General features: G+C 37.5%; 1 protein-coding gene across 3 annotated transcripts in view; it reads right to left on the reverse strand.

Moving 5' to 3' along the window:
- Positions 1-5,968, reverse strand: part of E(bx) (nucleosome-remodeling factor subunit NURF301 E(bx)) — a 75,490-nt gene extending 69,522 nt beyond the window's left edge. For all 3 annotated transcript variants that reach the window (XR_012412713.1, XR_012412714.1, XM_073984676.1), the window contains exons 1-5: positions 5,261-5,968; positions 1,151-5,095; positions 710-1,087; positions 250-648; positions 51-190 (exon numbers count right to left, since the gene is read on the reverse strand). Coding sequence is in view for 1 of the 3 variants with exons in the window: in XM_073984676.1 (XP_073840777.1) it covers positions 51-190; positions 250-648; positions 710-1,087; positions 1,151-5,095; positions 5,261-5,522 (5,124 nt within the window). In the remaining 2 variants the exon portion in view is untranslated. The remainder of the gene's footprint in view (positions 1-50; positions 191-249; positions 649-709; positions 1,088-1,150; positions 5,096-5,260) is intronic.
- Between the last annotated feature and the right edge of the window lie 8,287 nt (positions 5,969-14,255).

The raw sequence follows: 14,255 nt of genomic DNA on the forward strand, positions 1-14,255 counted from the left end.
AAATAATTCATAAATAAAAGATCACAAAGGCAAAAAAGTTTCGAACTCACTTTCTGTACAGTATGAAGACCACCACTGGCACTTGTCTTTGATAATTGTTTCACAGTAACCTGTTTTACCATAGGAGTATTTGCAGTTTGCGCTATTACTGGCGCTGGTGCTTTTATCGGCAATTTCTTGCTTAATATATCTGAGAAAAATTAAAAAATAGTTATCACAATCATCTTTTTTATTTCAAGAGCGACTTACTTTGACCAGAAGTTGTTGCTGTCGACGACGATGCACTTGTTGTGGTAAGAACGTGCAGTTTACCATCAGGCATTTGAATTAACTGCTGGCCTGGACTTAATCCACGTACACTAACTTTTCCATCAGGTCCTCGTATTATTTGCACTTTATGTTGCTGGGGACTTGGTTGTGATGAAGACGTTGATGTAATAGTGCTATTAGACGTTTGACTGTTTTGAGGTGAATTATTTGTATAATTTGGTGTTGTCGTAGCTGCAGTTGTAGACGCCACCACAGCACTTGGGTTTGTACAGTTATTTGTTCTAGATGCCGGAGATGAAACAGCTTGCTGTATTATTCTTGTTGTACCATCCGGGTTCTTCACAATTACGCGCCTACTTCCAATTATTTGTCCTTTAGCTAAAAATAAATTATTTTCTACTCAATAACATACATACTAATATGATTTTGATTCACATACCTTGTGTGGAAGACCTTGCCAATTCGTGTGGTAGTTTCTTATTTTGATTTATAGCAATTCTTTGAACTTTTGGTTGTTGGTCAATTTTCTCCTTTATATCTTCACTGGTACTCTTGCTAATGGACAAAGTCTTATTAACACCGCCATTGGCGTTTAAAGATCCACCATTTCCGGGTACTATGTCACTTTGCCTTTGTTGTGCTATAGATCGAGTTGTTGCCATAAGTTTTGCTTTCTCCATTTTTTCTCCAATGAATTTAATCTCCCATAACTCTAACTTGTCTTCCTCTACCCATTCTTCAGAAACTTGTGGTTCCGTTGGTTGTGGCGATTCAGCTCGTTTTCGCTTTCGTAGGCCGGATCTTATAGAAGTCACCTCTACAATCGCAAAATTACAAAAAAAAGTTCTAACTAGTAACTCATATACATTGTTTAACTCACCTCGAATAGTTTTCGGCATTTCCAGAGGTACAACAACTTTTCGCCTTAGATATTGTGTCCGCTCACCATACCTACCAGAATTCTTCAGTTTCAACAGCTCCAATGTTACAATTTCTGTTTCTGTATTCATTTGATGTTTGCCATCTGCAGAAGGCGGCTTTGCAATCATATCATCCCATCGCAAGCATGCCCATAAGATTCTTAGTTGGAGTGCAATGGCTGAAAGTGTAGAGACGTTTGATGTTCTAAAAGACCAACATGTTTTAAAAAGTGGTCTGGAGCAAGGATATGACCAAACGAGTTGATTATTTTTTGCCAAATGGTGGAACCCATTAGCTGGAACTTTTCCTCCAACTCGTGCTATTCGCAAAAGCTCATAACGCGGTAATACGAGTAAACTTGTTTTATGTTTGTGTGTTAGGAAACTCGATATAAGTGGAAATTTGGAATATGTTGTATTATTTGTGTGCTTTGTCGATGTGGTATACTTTCCATGATTTTGCTCGGCATTTTGTGAAAGCTTTGTAATATCCTGATGCAAATAAACGCGACCTCGCGTGGAACTTGCAGCATAAATCCTTTCTTTTCCATTGGAATAATATTCCTTCTCAAACTTAATATCTTCTCGTTTTGGAATGCGTGGAAGAATAGGAAAACGACGATTTTGCTTTTTTAGAGTTACATCCATAACCAATGTCTGATCAAGAACATCTTTAGTTCCAATATACGTTTTAGTCCTTGCTTTTGTTGCCTTTTTACTCTTTTTGGCTTGTTGGTAATCAATACTTTCATCCACAGGACCAACATTTGCAGCAGCTGTCGATGAGCCATCATTTGTAGTTTCGGAGCTCTCAATCTCTACATTACTACAAACATCCATATTATCTATGAAATCAATCTTCTCATCTCCACCAAATATAGTGGAACTGTCCGCATTATCAATTTCCGATTTTATTTTACCAGCCATCGTAGCCTCTATGTTGTCTTCCTTCGTGTTGTGAATAATGCATTCTTGCAAAAGTTTGTCATCGAAGGGAATTGCTATGCTACGAGCCTGCTCCCAATCACTTATCAAATCCATCGGCGTATCTTCTAGCCATTTCTGCTCATCACACTCGTCTGGTGAACTGTACATATCTTTTTTGCCCTCTGTTAACTTCTGCTCAAGAATGGATGGCTTTTTAACAGCCCCTAATATGGCTGCAACAGTTTCCTTAGACCCTTTTCCAGCTGCGTGGGCTTTACGAAGTAATAGCAAGAGTTCTTTCTTTGCTCTGGCTTTTTGCAGACAAAGCGGCGAATAACAAGTATTCTGTGTTATCTGTGACACAGCATTGGAATTTGTGTTACACTCCTTCGTGTAGCAGCGGTATTGTTTTGCAAAGCGATTCAGTTGACTGAATTGCTGCCGTACACTCTGAATTTTTTTGGCTAAAGAATTAACAAGGTCCAAGTTGACCGATGATGATGCATTGTTTTGAGTAATTCCGCTTTTTTGAGAATCCACCAATCGAAGTAATCTTTTCTCGAGAAACGTAGATTTTAAGGGGGAAATCGTGGTTGAAGAATTTACTGAACTGCTATTAGGAACTGATAACTTCGACTCGGAAAAGCAAGAGTCTTCAGTTTTTAGAGACATCAGTTCCTCAGCCTCCTTAAGTTGGATACGTCGTGACAACAAATCATCCAAGGAAGACTTCTTAGCAACCTTTGGATACAAGAGTCTTCCAGGCGAAGAGAGTGATTTAGACACATCTATTATAGCTATATTTGAGTTGTCCACCGTATGTACCTTAACATTTTTGTAGTTCTCCATGTAGTAGTAATCGTGCCCTTGAATAGCATTTTCTTCACATTGTAACATAAATTTGTGTGTGCGCGGATCAACCGTCACAATTTCATTCACATCATTCCCATTTGAATAATGGACTTTTACTTTATACGGTAACATGGCTTGACCGCGAATAGATATCCGTCGGGACCGTCCACAACGCCGACTCGAGGACAGCCACATCCATCCCCACTGACCATGAACGCGGTATTCTTCACCTTTCTGTTTCCATACTTGATGTTTCAGACCCAGTGTATATTTAATGTAGTTGAAAGCCATACGATACCTCTCCTCTTCGTCGTCTCGTTCCCGTTTTTCACGTTTCTCAATTTTTTTGCGATCTTCGCGTTCAGCTGCTGTTATGCGCCTTAACGATGTATGACCTAGTTGCTCATGCCATACATTGGCAAACACTACATTCTTAATAGATGCTTGAAACAAAATAAGTACTAAAGCAAAATCAGCTGCAGTGCGGCATGATGCAACCGCGGAACTCCAAAGTTTTTTCAATGAACTCCAATTTGGGTTAAGAAATGGAGATGCAATATTTTGTTCGAAGGATAATAATGTTTGACGTAGAGTTGAGATAATATTATCCACAGTACCCATTGTAACACCCATCCATTTGAATTCCGAAGCTGTTGTAAGCGAGAACTTATGCGATAAATGTCTTCTTTTATCTCTTTCTTCATTTCTTTGTGGTTTGTTTAATGCTATTGGATTCGAAGTGTACTGGTTGACGTAAGTTTTGAATGCATTCTCCATTCCAAGTTTAAAATATTGCGTGCCATTGGCTATTTGAGATGATTTTTGTCTTGTTACAACTTTGTTTTCGGCGAGTAATTTTGAAGTATCTTTAACAGGATCATCACTACACTCATAGTTTTCAATATTGTCGTCTTCCTTGTTTTGCTGTTCATTTTCCAATTCTATATACGATTTTTTATTGTTTTTATTCTCGTTTGTTAGTGTTTCTGTTATTTTTAGTTGCCTTATTATTTCTTCTTTCATATCTGTGAGCTGTGAATATAGTCGTGTTTCTAAATCGTCCCCATCCAAAAGGTTAAGAAGTGTTTCAAATTTGGAAGTCGTGCTGTAGTACCACACTTGTTCACCTGTTTGATCTTCTACAAATATTCTTCGCGCTATAAACCAAAATTTTCTTCCATGCCGGTCAAGCCCAAGCACATCATGACGAATTAGAACTCCTTGCTTCTCTTGGGACAACACACAGTCAACAACGCCACTCACCTTATGAGCTTTGCAAATGCCACATTGCCAGTCCTCTGTCGGTACATCCAACATTGGTGGCTCAACACATTCCAAATGGTAAACAGCAGGACATGTTTCACAGCATAATAGATCACCCAGTCGGTGGCATACCCGACAGTGATCGTCGTAATGTATAGGCCCTTCTTGTAACATTACGTCACGAATTGCATTTGTCGTTAAAAATTGGTCAGTTAAGAACTGCAAAACTCGTACTCGATCGTCGATTCCAGTGTAGGGATACTCCCCATTTGATAGTATATTAAAAATGTCACGATCAAATTGTTCATCGCTCTCAACATAACTTCTTAAAACCTCAGGCCATGTAATGGCGTCAATTAAATATAAGCTTATATTCACTGTGTCCTTTTGATCCAACGGACTAAAATGTGTCCCTTGGACATCTTCTTCTCGCAAAATTGCTTTGAGAAGCATTATGTGTATATCCGTAAGCAAAGCACTTTGTTCGTCACAAACCAGTGCGGCACAAAAGTCTTCAAAGCGAAACGGCGAAAGGCGCACTAAATGTCGAAATCTTCTTAGAACTTCGTACACACCCAGAGCTTTCATAACCATAACGCCTTCTATAAGCAAATCATGAGACGATTCTGGCAATTCCAATGGGTTATACTCTCGATCTTGTAGCCATACTGGGTCAGGACTTGGTGGTCGTGGGGGTCTTCCTAAACCAGTCTGGTTAAAACTGCATATTGAAAATTCGGACTCGCTTTCATTTCCTCCATCATCACTTTCTTCTTCAGAGTTAGACATGAGAATATCCTCGTCGTCGCTTTTGTCTGTCGAGTCTCCAAAATCAGATCCATAATGGTATTCGGATTCGTAACCTGAAATATACATGACAATTAGTAACATGTTTGTGAGATGTAGAAATATCAAGAAAAGTAAATTTAGACCGAACTAATGTTAAATAAATTAATAGCTGTTTGGACGCTCGCAAAAATGCGTTACAATAACAAGTATATTAATATTCCCAAAAATCACAAACTTACTTTTTCTATTGGAATATGACGAATTTGCATTGGATTTGCGGCCTCGTCCACGGCTTCTGTTTGTAGTTTTTCTATTATTGCGGCTCCCGTCGCTTTCCTGGGGTGAAGAAGCCCGCGAAACGGAGGGCGTGCTTTGGGAATCACTGTTCTTACTAAGATATTTCGGTTTTTTTAGAAGCTGATAATTGAATTTACTTCCAGCTGCTCTTTCATTGGGAGTCTTTGGCGGCCTCCCTCTTTTACGACTTCCACGACCACTCATCTTATTTTCTCTCAGTGCAATTCTTTAAAAAAATCGTTTCGAATACTTTTGCTTCTTTTTTTTAAGATGGGATTTAAAAGTATTCATTCATTCGTATGACAACTATTCGATAAACAAAAATTAATTTCGACATCCCGTAATTACACTACAAATTGTTGACTTGGTCTGCAATTATGTTATGAGTGGCAAATGTCCATTATTTAATTATTCCAAACACAATTTGTATGCCATCGCTGTTTAAATTACAAGGAGTCTTCAGATCATTTACACTTAAGAATCGCTGCATAAGTAGATCACAATTGTTGTTTTGGCAAATGTCTTGATAATTGTTAACACACTTTTAACACCAAACTCTTTATTTTCATTTAGTTTTAACAAGAGAAAATATTCTACATCGAAGATTGTATTTTAAATGTTGGCAGCATTGCAAACGTTGGCGTGATTTCAAAAAAAGAAAAGGACAGATATATATTTTACAAAAACAAAACGAGAGCGCAATATCTCATTCAAGGGAAATAAAAACCAAAATGGCTTGGCAGCACGTTGAACTGTAAAGGCTTGTTTACACGAAGTCCATAATAGCTAGTTTATACTTATGCTCCGAAATCCACTGGATTTCACGGAATCCTGAAATACATCCGTTGTTTACACAATTTTTTGTTGATTTCAAACACATGTGCAGCTGATCGAACATAAATTTCCAAAACAAGTTTTTGCAAATTTTAATTTGTCGTTAAAAATATACGACAATATAGAAACTTACTGCTTTATTTCGCGTAGTACTGCAAGAATCTACAAAAGCTGTGTTCTTTTACTTACCTGAGGTTACCATTTTTATGGTACGGTTACACAACAGTTTTTTGCCGGGTTAACCCACTTCGAGATGATTTATTTGACGTTTGCGCTATGAAATTGACATTTGAAGTCCAAACCCACTGGGTTAATCCGGTTAAGTGTAACCGGGGTATTACAATTTTTAACCTGCAAAGCTTTCCTTACTAGGCGTTTACACCAGACAGTTTGTCTTCAAATACAACTCTGATTTACTAACACATGCATACATTTGTCGTTTGTCTCTCAGCTGTCCATCAGTTTTTCACAGACAGCCGGGTTGACAAATTTTTGATATTTTTGTGAAAAAGAAGTGAGATGATTATTCAAATGTGTTGAAAACAAAAGAATATGTACAAAACAAAATATGTGAACGGAAAACAAAAAGAAATCGGTGATTTTCATTCATAATTTTACAACTGTTTTCGCAGTTGTCCGGACGCCTACGTCACACAGGCAAGTTGTGTGATTTTGACAATCAATACATGAACTCAACTGTCCTGTCATTTGTAAACGCAGGGTTAACCCTAAAAAGTGACAAAACATGCAGCAATTTTTAAGAGAATGAGAGAGGAGAGAATGCCTTTCTCTTCTACCACAGGCTACCAGACAAATTTCTGCAGTTAAAAAATGGCAGAACTGATTTTTCGACTTTTGCTTGACGATTATTTCACAATGTGTGTTCGTTTACTCAAAATTTGTACAAATTGTTACTGGATGTTGTTCGTTTACTCTACAGTACAATGCCAAAGAACTTAAGGCCTGCGTACATAAGCTGCTCTGCCTTAGGTTAGGTTAGGTTAGGTTAGGTTAGAGGATGTGCAGCCACTAAATGTGACTGCGCCACTCGGAGACCTTACGGTCCATTGTGATCATCCTTTAGAAAAGTGGAGAGAGATAAAGATAGATAAGAGAGATAGAATAGAAATAATATAATAAATAGATAAATAGGAATAAAAAGAATTAAAAGAATTAAGAAACAGATAAGAAACAAGGTAGGCAGAATAATCGAAAAAACAAAGCGTTACGCGTTTAGGTTGCGCTGTCCCAGCCACTTTAGATTTTTAACGATGTTGCAGATTACAGTAGGTTCCACAGTTGAGTAGAAGGTTAGAGACGGCGGAAAACGAACACCCACTAGTCTGTGTCGTCTACGAGCCAGGGCTGGACAACGACACAGGAGGTGTTCGATCGACTCCGACTCCTCCTCATTCTCACAGAGTCTGCAGTAGTCATTAACATCACTATCCCATTTAATGGTAAAGGCCCTGACATAGCAGTGTCCAGTGATGACTCCCGTCGTTACCTTCACTTCCGCTTTGCTCAGGTTCAACAGCGAATTCCGGAGACGAATTCGTTCTTTTGGCTGACAGAGACGGCCATATGGATCTTGCCACAATGCACCTAGGTTCATTGTGCCACAATTCACTGGCTCTTTCGTCAGAGAACGCTTCGACTTTTTGGAAAAAGTGACAGATGGGTGGTTTGATAGAGTCAGTGATGGCTAGATCAGCGGACTGTGATCCTCGTCTAGCTAATTCATCTGCTTTTTCATTACCCTGGTAGTCACGATGTCCAGGTACCCAACATAGCCGAAAGCCGTTAGTTAGCGCATCCAGAGCTGTTCTACACTTGAGGACGACGTCGGATTTGATGTTGCAGGATTTGATGGCTTTAAGAGCCGCTTGACTATCCACATAGATAGTCACCGGTTCAAAGATTTCTGCATCCAGATTTTTAATCAATTCCGCCGCCTTCCAAATCGCGAAGATTTCAGCCTGGAACACACTACAGTTGCTGTCTAGCCTGTATGTGCGTTCAAGTGATAAACTTTCACAGTAGACACCGGCACCGGTACCTTCCTCCATCTTGGAGCCGTCTGTATATATAGCCAGACCGCCCAGAGGGGGGTTACTGCGGTTCCAGTCGTCTCTACTAGGTATAATGACTTCTATATCGTCAAATCTCAAGACTGGTGATATATAGTCACTTATTTTGCCACAATGGTTCACAAAAATACCCGATTCATTCAGGATACACCCATGCCCATAGGTACGACCCCGCCAAAGACCCTGTTCATGAAGCCGCAGGGCACTCCTGGTTGCCTGACACTTAATGCTGATACTCAGTGGTCTCAAGTTCAGCATTGCGTTCAGTGCAGCCTGTGGCGTGCTCCTGGTAGTTCCAGTAATAAGAGTTGCGGCGGCTCTTTGTACCTTATCAAGCTTAGTGGATGTTGACTTTTGACGCAATGAGTGCCACCAAACGAGAGAACCATAGGATAGGATGGGTCTAACCACTGTATTATACAGCCAGCGTATAATCGAAGGAGTTAGTCCCCAGCTTTTCCCGATGGAATTCTTACATGAATAAAATGCAATCATTCCCTTCTTCGCCCGCTCCTCAGCATTCCTATTCCATCGCAATTGACAGTCAAGGATTGTGCCAAGGTACTTTGCTTCGAGGGAGAGTTGGAGCTGCACCCCATCCAGTGTTGGTGGAACAAAGGCGCCGAGCTTACGCTTTCTTGTGAACATTACCAGTTCCGTCTTCGTTGGGTTAACCCCAAGACCATTAGCCTTGGCCCAGCGTGATAGAGTCGATAATGCTCCCTGCATAAGCTCCGAAATGGTTGACGGAAATTTACCGGAAACCAGCAGTACCACGTCATCAGCATAAGCAACAACTTTGATACCTTGATTGTCCAGTTCCATCAAAATATTGTTTATAACAAGGAGCCACAGTAATGGCGAGAGCACACCTCCTTGAGGGGTGCCTCTAGTCACTGTTTTCCTTATTTTTACCTCCCCAATGCTAGAATTTATAATTCTGCTTTGAAGCATATTATTAATCCAGCACGTTAGGGGTTCAGGTGCATTAACTTTCTTCAGTGCCTTATTGCCTTGCTTTTCTGCTTCATTTTTGACATAATAAAAATAAAAGAATAAAGAAGGCCGAGGAAATTTCGGACTTTTCTTTTTTATTCTTTTATCAGAAGTAAGCAAGGTAAGCAGGCAAGGCAGCTTATGTTCGCAGGCCTTTAGTCGATTACAAGAAGTTACTGGACTTGTACAAATTATTGAGTAAACGAACACACCTACAATGAAGAAAAAATTGATGAAAAACAGAAGAAAAAGTCGAACGCTGACAAAACTAAATTTAAAACTGTTTCTTTTTGACAATGCTACCAGATCTACAATTTTTCCGTTCCTTTACTTTTCTGGTAAATATGTCCATGAGAAAGCAATTTTGAGCTATTTTGACACTTTTCTCTTTTACCATTAAAAAGTAATGGAACAAAGCCAAAGTTTTACTATTTTTTCGATAACATAAAGAAAAAATTGATATCGTAGTAAAAAATTTTAGATTTTTGTAGGTTCTGCAACAGGCATCATATGTCATAATTCCTGTGTATAATACAAACGAATTGTTCAAAAATTTTGATTGATAAATGGTCTGTTCCAGAACTGTAAAATTTTGTAGATTCTTGCAGGTTCTGGAACAAGCATAAGGTTGTGTTCTAGAACCTGCAAGCTTGTACTATGTGCATTTTTTTGTCCCGTTTTGAGCCAGAACCGCGTTCCCGTACTATACTCGCACTTTTCTTTAAACAAAAATGGAGCAGAATAAAATTTTCTGCTATACAAATTCGTGAGTAGAAACTAGCAGCTTGTTTGCAGTCATCTGATTGCCTGATACGTTGATTTTGACATTTTTGCTAGAGTTTTGCAATTTCTGCCATTTTTCGTTCCCGCAATGTTTGAACGAATTTGTATAGGAAAGTATTTTTTCACATTTTGCCCATTTGCTAATTTTACGACGAAAAAAGTAGGAAACACAATGAAAATTTAACATTGTAACAAAGTAATTTAATTTTTTTACTTTGTTCACAAATGTTGATATTACATTTTTTTGTTGCAGCAATTCGCCATCCACCTTGTTTATCATGGTAGAATAAGAAAAGGTAGCAGCAATACACAGCTGACTGAACTGGGTTGTAACGTTAGTGTCAAATTTCATATGACATTTTATACATTTATTTCTATTTCGATGTACATTAGGGACATATATTTTTTGAGAAAAAAAAATATATCATTCGGAAAAAACGATTTCCCAGAAAGACTTCTTCATATCAATGATATGTAACCTCCTCCAAGTTCGAACGATAAGCCGCGCAGTAAATCACCGCTTGTAGAGGCGATACAACGTTTGTTAATATGTGAGGTATTTTGTTAAAATTTAAAAAAATAAAGCCCTAATAAACATGTGATTCTTTGATTTCTAAAACAAAACATTGAAACAGCTTCTCCTTTTCCAGCGACCCCAAACTTTTCTGCAATAATTCTACTTTCTACGAGAATTTATGCATTTAGTGGAATGATGTGGAAACATAAAAATTGAAAATGTAACGAATTTTCATTCATGTTTCCAAAATATTCAACCAAATGTGAAAAATTATTAGTTTTTTAAATTCCAATAATTTATAGACATTTCCTTGTTCTGTTTACAAATACAACTGGCAGTAACGTTACAAACAAAAACAAATTCCTTTGTGGTTGTTGTTCGAGTTGTATTTGTTGTAGTATTAACTTTACCTTATATTTGTTCTACCATGCTTGTTTATTATGATACGTGAAAAGTGTTGCAACTTTTGGTACTTTTTTAGGCAAAAACATGGTTGTATATCATGAGTACTGTGATTTCGATGTTGATTTCGCTGAAATCACGAAATGAGATGATTTCATTTTTGTATGCAAAATCATGGTAAATTCTGCTTGATTTCGGGCGAAATCACGAAACGATGGCGAATGTCAACCAAGCATTAGATTTCACGAAATTCTGAAATCCACCCAGGTGTTTACATTTATTCAGAATGATTTCAAACATGGCACAGTAATCAAGGTAGATGCATGAGCGCAGCAGATCGAACATTAAGTACATACCAGAACAAATTGGTCTAACCCTGCTTTTACACATGACAGGGCAGTTGACTTCATGTATTGATTGTCAAAATCCCAAATCCAGACAACTGCAAAAACAGTTGTAAAATTATTAATGAAAATCATCAATGTCCTTTTGTTTTCCGTTCACATATTTTGTTTTTGTTCATGTTCTTTTGTATTCAACACATTTCAATTATTATCTCACTCAATTTTACAAAAATGTCAAAAATTTGTTAAACCGACTGTCTGTGAAAAAATGATGGACAGCCGAATAATGTATGGACAGCCGAAATATGTAGCTTTGTTCCTTTACTTTTTTAATGGTAAGATAAGTGTCAAAATTGCTCAAAATTGCTCTCTCTTGAACATTTTTACCAGAAAAGTAAAGGAACGGAAAAATTGTAGATCTGGCAGCAATGTCAAAAGAATCATAAAAAAATCAATTTTCGTCTTTTATTTCACAGTTTTTAATTTAGTTTTGTCAGCGTTCGACTTTTTCTTCTTCATTGTGAAATAATCGTCAAACAAAAGTCGAATAATCAGTTCTGCCATTTTTTACCTGCAGAAATTTTGCTGGTAGCCTGTGGTAGAAGAGAAAGCCATTTTCGATCTCTCTCCCCTCTCACTCTCTTAAAAATTGCTTCCAGCTTTGCCACTTTTCGGGTTTAAGGAACGCTTTGCAGGTTAAAAATGGTAACAAATGGTTACCTCAGGTAAGTAAAGGAACACAGCTTGTGTTAGTAAATCAGAGTTGTATTTGAAGACAAACTGTCCGGTGTCATGAAATAATAGCATTTTAATGTTTGCGTCACAACTGCGTGTCGCTGACTGAAGTAAATATTTATATTTTTGACTTGAATTATCAATGATAGTATATAGTACATATTTGCAACAATTTAGAGAAATATGTGTTCCAAAGAACGTACAAGTTAGAAAGTTTTTTTAAAAAAAAGAGAATTTTTGTCGAATTGTTCCATATTCACACTTATGCTTGGTTTACATTAACGAAATCCACTCGATTTCAACTGTCAATTTCTTAGCGTTTACGTCAAATGGAATCTCATCTGAAATCCATTGAATTTGAAATATATTTATATATATTTATATCACATGGAATAAAGTGAAAAAATCCTATCTTTGCTTCAACAAATTCAAAACTTTTAATCAAAAATTAAAGTTCTGATTTTTGAAATGTGTTTTTAAACTTGTAAATTATAAAAATATTTATTTCATGTCTGGAAAAAACTTTCCCGTCAAAACGGGAATATCTCGGAAAATAGAGCAGATAGGAAAATGCCGAGCATACGAAAGAGCATGCACGAAACCCCTAGAAACCACATATATCTCAAAAAGTCCAATATGGGGTAAGGGGTATTTACACTAGCCATCAATGTCATATGACCCGAAATAGAAACATTCCATATCTGTCCACACAGACAATGTGGAGACGTAATTTACGTTGGGCGTTGGTAATGCCCGATTAGACTATGCTGGATTTAGCAAATCCAATGGATTTAAGTTGTCATTTTCATACAACATATGTCAAATAAAGCCAGATAATTGCTAAACCCAGCGTAGTCTAATACTATGTTTAAAAACTCATCTGAAATCGATTCGATTTCATTTGACGTTTGAGCAATGGAATTGACAGTTGAAATCGAGTGGATTTCGTAAATGTAAACATTGTACTATGAACTTTAACACACATAAAACGTTTGATAACGCCGTCGGCAACCATTTTTTTAGAAATATAAAAATATAATATTTGTATTTGACCATTTTTATTACAAAATGAGAAAAAATGTCAAAAATCATGGTATAATAAAGTGGAGGTAGGCCAGGTATGAAAATCACTGAAAAATTCAACCCTGTAGCCATGGCTTAAAAAGCCAAATGACATGGACCAATAATAAAGGTAGATGTATATGCATAGTTAGTCCGTTCTACAAAAACATATTGTTACGGAATTAGATTTAACTAATGTCCGTGTAGACGTTGTTTTATTCCCCGATACGATTTGTACCAAATAAAACAGGGTTCGTTTTAGATTACGTTTCTACAATGCTTTATTTACTTTATTACACTTATTCAGAACCGACTTTAATTACTAAGCACACAGCAAGTCTCTAGTTAGCACGCAGCAATTCTTTAACCGATCTGTTCAGTTCAACGCTTAAAACACAACTCAACTCGTCATTGCCAGTTCCCCTGTATTTATAGCCCAAAGTCTCCTTGGTCTAGAATTATCCAGAAAGTCTGGCAACACCTCGAATCTGTGCAACGAACACACAGACGCACATTCGCACTAAGCGAACAACCATACTCACATACATACATGGGGGGAATACAGGCGGACGACAAGCACTGTAATGACGTAATTACAACAACAAACAAATACACGAAATACAAGAAGTAGAGACTAAACGATAATTACATGATTATGGCAAGACAAATAAAAGCACATTAATAAAAGGTAAAGTAACATCTAGAATAATGAAGAGAGTTCTACATGGTAGTTGTTGTTGCTTAAATAAAGTAACTGCGTAATAAAAACTTTACGTTACAATTCAAATTTTTAAATTAACGGAAATTAAACTAAATTAACCTAAACCTATCAGTTACATTCGTAACATTGCCTCCCGCTTAAGCCTGTTCGTCCCGAATAGGCACAGTTCCCTCTCGGTGGTATGGGCATTGGTAACACTGCCTCCCGCTTAAGCCTGTTCCTCTGGACTAGACACAGTTATTTGTCCGTAGTGGTAGCAACTGATTTAGATGTACCCTCTACGCCGTTAGCTTTGGACTTTCGCTCTTTTCTCTCCAGGTATCGTGACGTTATAGTACGTTTATATATAACCGGATTTAACAAACCCACTGGGTTTTAAATGTCAATTCCATTACATATACGTCAAACAAATCCTGATAATGAAGGTTAACCCCCCAAAATGCTCTAATATAA

This window comes from Musca autumnalis, unplaced genomic scaffold (assembly GCF_047663935.1).
Source record: "Musca autumnalis isolate F117 unplaced genomic scaffold, ASM4766393v1 scaffold_4, whole genome shotgun sequence".
In the NCBI taxonomy this organism is placed as follows: Eukaryota; Metazoa; Arthropoda; class Insecta; order Diptera; family Muscidae; genus Musca; species Musca autumnalis.